We start from the raw sequence: 3,860 nt of genomic DNA, 5'->3' as shown, positions 1-3,860 counted from the left end.
GGTGAAGGGTACAATATAAATGTTCCATGGGAGATGGAAAATGTGGTGATGCAGATTATATTGTAGCATGGGACCATATACCGATCCCTGTTACAAGAGAAATTAAACCTGATATAATTCTAGTTTCAGCAGGATTTGATGTAGGTCAGTTCTACTTCTACTAACTCTCGGTGTTCATAAAGTTATGTTTTTTGGACTATAATTTTTCATTTTTGTATTTTTAAACAACTATTGGTGATCCTCTTGGAGGCTGTTGTATTACACCGATCCTTATTGTATTTTTAAAAAGCTATGGGAGGTTCCAGAAGAGGAATTAAGTGTTGTGATACATACTAATCTGAAAGGAGTAGAAAATATGTTATGTCACTTCATTCCTCTTATGATTGAGAAAAAACAAGGGATTCTTGTTAATATGTCGTCTGGTGGGGAAGATCTGTTGCAGCACAGGTAAAAATTGAAACCAATAAAACATTTTTTTCATATTAAGTCTTTCTGTCTGGATAAAGTCTTGTATACACAAAGTATTTCTTTACTAGACTAAATAAACCATATGAATCATACTAATAAACCATATTAATCATACTAAATGACCATTTTATCCATATGAATCATACTAAATGTCAACTTTATAAATTAATATAGATAAGCATAGCTGTTTTACTTTTATTAAAGATCAGATTATTAATTTTTTTAACTTTGGTTTAAGATCCTTCTAATTTAGCTCTTCTGTCTATCCAGTTTTTGTTTTTTCTCTTCAATTTTCTTTATGTTTTTTTATGAGATCATCTCCAATGATAGTTTTTTTTAAAGCTTTTTACTATTTGAAAAAGCTTACCATTGGAGAAGAAGACTAAACACTTATTTTCCTTAACCTTTTATTTGTCTTTTAGGCTCTGTCACATTTGATATTTACATTTGCTAGCTCTTTATTTATACACCAACTATATTTAGATATTAGATTTATTTTAGGCTTTGTATTTAGTTAATTAATTTATTTAATAAACAAAATAAAAATTATGCAGTTACATAATCTTTTATCTTTTTTCATTATAATGTTGAATAATGTTTTTTTTAATTTTAATAATAATTTCATGTAAGGGTTTTTTTTTCTCCGAAAATACAACATATGTTGGTAAAATTATAAATTGTACGAGTGGATTTAATAGAACATTTAAGATAGATAAAAAGATAATTTGATTAACTTATGAGAAAAGCTTTTTAAAAGTTTCACCATTGAAAAGGTTGTTTGATAAAAGTTTTTTGCCAAATAGAAATATAAAAATTAATAATATGACAAAAGTCAAAAAACTTTTGCTTAATCACTAAGATGGCATTATATTTCTAAGATGTTAATGGGCTTATATGCTTTCATAAATTCCAAATTCCAAAATATCAAAGCTTTTAGATATGTCTGCAGCATGCAAGACTCTGATTTTTATCATTCTGTTCTGTTGAGTCACATTGACTTGTTAACTAAATCATGGGAATGGATGTGTGCAGGTTCACTGTGAGAGTGGAAGAGTGTTAACTAAACCTTTTGCTTTTTTTTTGGGGGGGGGGGGGGGGGAGGGGCGATAGGAGGTTAGAGGCGGATTTAGGTTGGTTGGGATTTGATTGGGAAGAGGGGGGGTCCATTGAGATCGGTGGGTTTAGGAAGAGTCTAGATGATGATGAGACACCTGACAGCTATTGGTGAAACGTATGCCCAAACTACCCTTGAAGATGCTGCTTGGAACCTATGGCATGTAAATCCTTCTCAGGCCAGCACATCTACATCTTCTTCTTCTTTAAACAATCCAAATCCTTTCACAAATATTGTAAGACACCAAGGAGGACACAATACTGGGGTTGGGGGTGGGTCCCTCATCAGAACCATGCCAACTCCACTTGTCCCGGATGTTGACTTGTCAAACATAATCGCCATGGTTGAAACCGTTCGTGAAGTCCTTCCCCATGTCCCTGATGAATTAATATTACAGGTACCTGTCATCTCTCTCTCTCTCTCTCAATTCCTTTTTATTTAATTTTTTGAATTGGACATGGACATGAACATGATATGATAAAAAGAAAGGCAAGGGTCAGTAGTCATTGGTCATTGGAGGGAGGTTGTGTGCTGACGTCAGCCAACCAACCACACATAGTGTCCTGTAATATTTGAGAGTTATAGTTTTTTGTATATAGGAAAAAATAAGTTAGACAAAAATATTGATCAAACTATAGCCCCCCTCCCTCCACCTGATTGAGCTTTTAGGGAAAAATGAAAAACAAATTTGTTATGTATTATTGATTGAGATTATGTATGTGACTGATTAACTGGTTTGCGTTTCTTGTTTTGTATTAATAATTAATTTAATGAAAGGGATCTATTATGTGGGACAGGGATAGGGACAGTGGAGGTGGTCAAGTGAGATCCCGTTGCTTTTATTGGGGTCTAGTGTTTATATTTGGGACTGGATAATAAGTAGGAAAATGGTTGTTTATACCGTATATCTTCAACCCATCTGGCTTTGAATGGTAGAAGTATGCTTCCAATTGTTTTATTTTCTTTTTCCATATTCATGAATCTATATTATAAGATTTTGATGATTGGGATGTGATGTGAACAGAGCTGTGGAAGATTTTGATGATTGGACTAATTGGCTTATGTATAAAGGTGGAGTTGGAGTGAAAGGAGACAATAGATGGGAATCTTGGCGGGATGAAGAACAGACACATATCCAGAAAATCAGAGGGCGTGTACTTGACACTATATTATGCTTGAGGTTCTTCATATTTCAATACGAGATAGTCTACAAGCTCCAGCTCACTGGAAATCATACATCATTATTGGTACTTACAATTTTTATTTATTTCACTTTTTTTTATGTGAAAATATACTGACAAAAAATACATTACATGACATGATATGTTGGTTGAGTAGCTTTACGGGTTCTCATGGGTGGTGTTAGATGAAATTGTGATGATATACTCTCTAGTTCATAGGATCACGGATTGTCTATTAGCCTGAGGTATTATCTGCAACGAACATTGATTCTTCTAATAATCAGATTTTTATATTAGTGTTTTGACTTTTATTCGATCAGGTCATAAGAATTATCGGAGCAGGGGTTCATTAGTCTTAAAGAATTATGAAAGGCAAGATACAACTCTACTTAGTTGGAATTTGATGTTTATCATATTTGTGTATATCTTTTTAGTTTGTATAGCATTACATTGCAGAAAATGTCCCTTAATAGCAATGTTGCAAGCTTGCTGTTATCATCTCGTGTCAGAAATACAAACACAAATCGAAAACCATTTTCTTTCACTGTTGCATATAAAACCTATTTTTCAGTTTCAGATATCAGGTATTAAGTTTTTTAGTTCTTTTCCATGTATATATTACATATAATCATGTTAGAATTTGGTTTATATTAGTTCCTATCAAATGGACTTAATATCATGTTTTTTATTATTGCATCATCTTAGTTGTTCCCAATAGAATGGTGTAGCTGTGTTTTCAAAAAAGATTTCATTCTCTTGTTTCAGTGAAATCTGTGTAGAAGGATTGAAGACGCTGAAATTAAGCACAAGGTACAACCAACATTCAAGATTCTTATTTCAGATCAGATCACAAATTCACAATATATTTATGTGTCTTTGTTATACATATAGATAAGGAAGGTAGATCCGACTTGGGACATGGAGGATGATGAAGGAGACAATTACACACATATTCCAGTAAGAAACATAGTTGGATGATTATTTGATAGTTTTATAGGAATGTATAACCCATGTTCGCAATGTATTATTTTTTTAACATTTGAATGATTATTTGTATGACATTTTATAATTTGTGCAATTTATTTTATTTTTTGTGT

General features: G+C 32.4%; 1 protein-coding gene and 1 long non-coding RNA gene across 2 annotated transcripts; both read left to right on the top strand.

The window, feature by feature from the left end:
• Positions 1-1,631: 1,631 nt before the first annotated feature.
• On the top strand, positions 1,632-2,513 carry LOC128133060 (E3 ubiquitin protein ligase RIN2-like). The gene is made up of 2 exons (XM_052770072.1): positions 1,632-1,979; positions 2,380-2,513. The coding sequence occupies exons 1-2, from the start codon at positions 1,665-1,667 to the stop codon at positions 2,383-2,385; spliced, it is 321 nt and encodes a 106-aa protein (XP_052626032.1). The 5' UTR covers positions 1,632-1,664; the 3' UTR covers positions 2,386-2,513.
• Positions 2,514-2,567: 54 nt separating this feature from the next.
• LOC122197076 (uncharacterized) lies at positions 2,568-3,218 on the top strand. The gene is made up of 3 exons (XR_006189867.2): positions 2,568-2,829; positions 2,921-3,008; positions 3,084-3,218. It is a non-coding gene; the product is annotated as an uncharacterized LOC122197076 (long non-coding RNA).
• Positions 3,219-3,860: the final 642 nt, after the last annotated feature.

This window comes from Lactuca sativa, chromosome 3 (assembly GCF_002870075.4).
Source record: "Lactuca sativa cultivar Salinas chromosome 3, Lsat_Salinas_v11, whole genome shotgun sequence".
NCBI lineage: Eukaryota > Viridiplantae > Streptophyta > Magnoliopsida > Asterales > Asteraceae > Lactuca > Lactuca sativa.
The sequence above is the reverse complement of the archived record's forward strand: the minus strand, read 5'-3'. Positions and strand labels throughout refer to the sequence as shown.

Excerpts from the sequence above, each read along its gene's own strand:
- LOC128133060 (XM_052770072.1), top strand. The coding sequence starts at position 1,665 with ATGATGATGAGACACCTGACAGCTATTGGTGAAACGTATGCCCAAACT.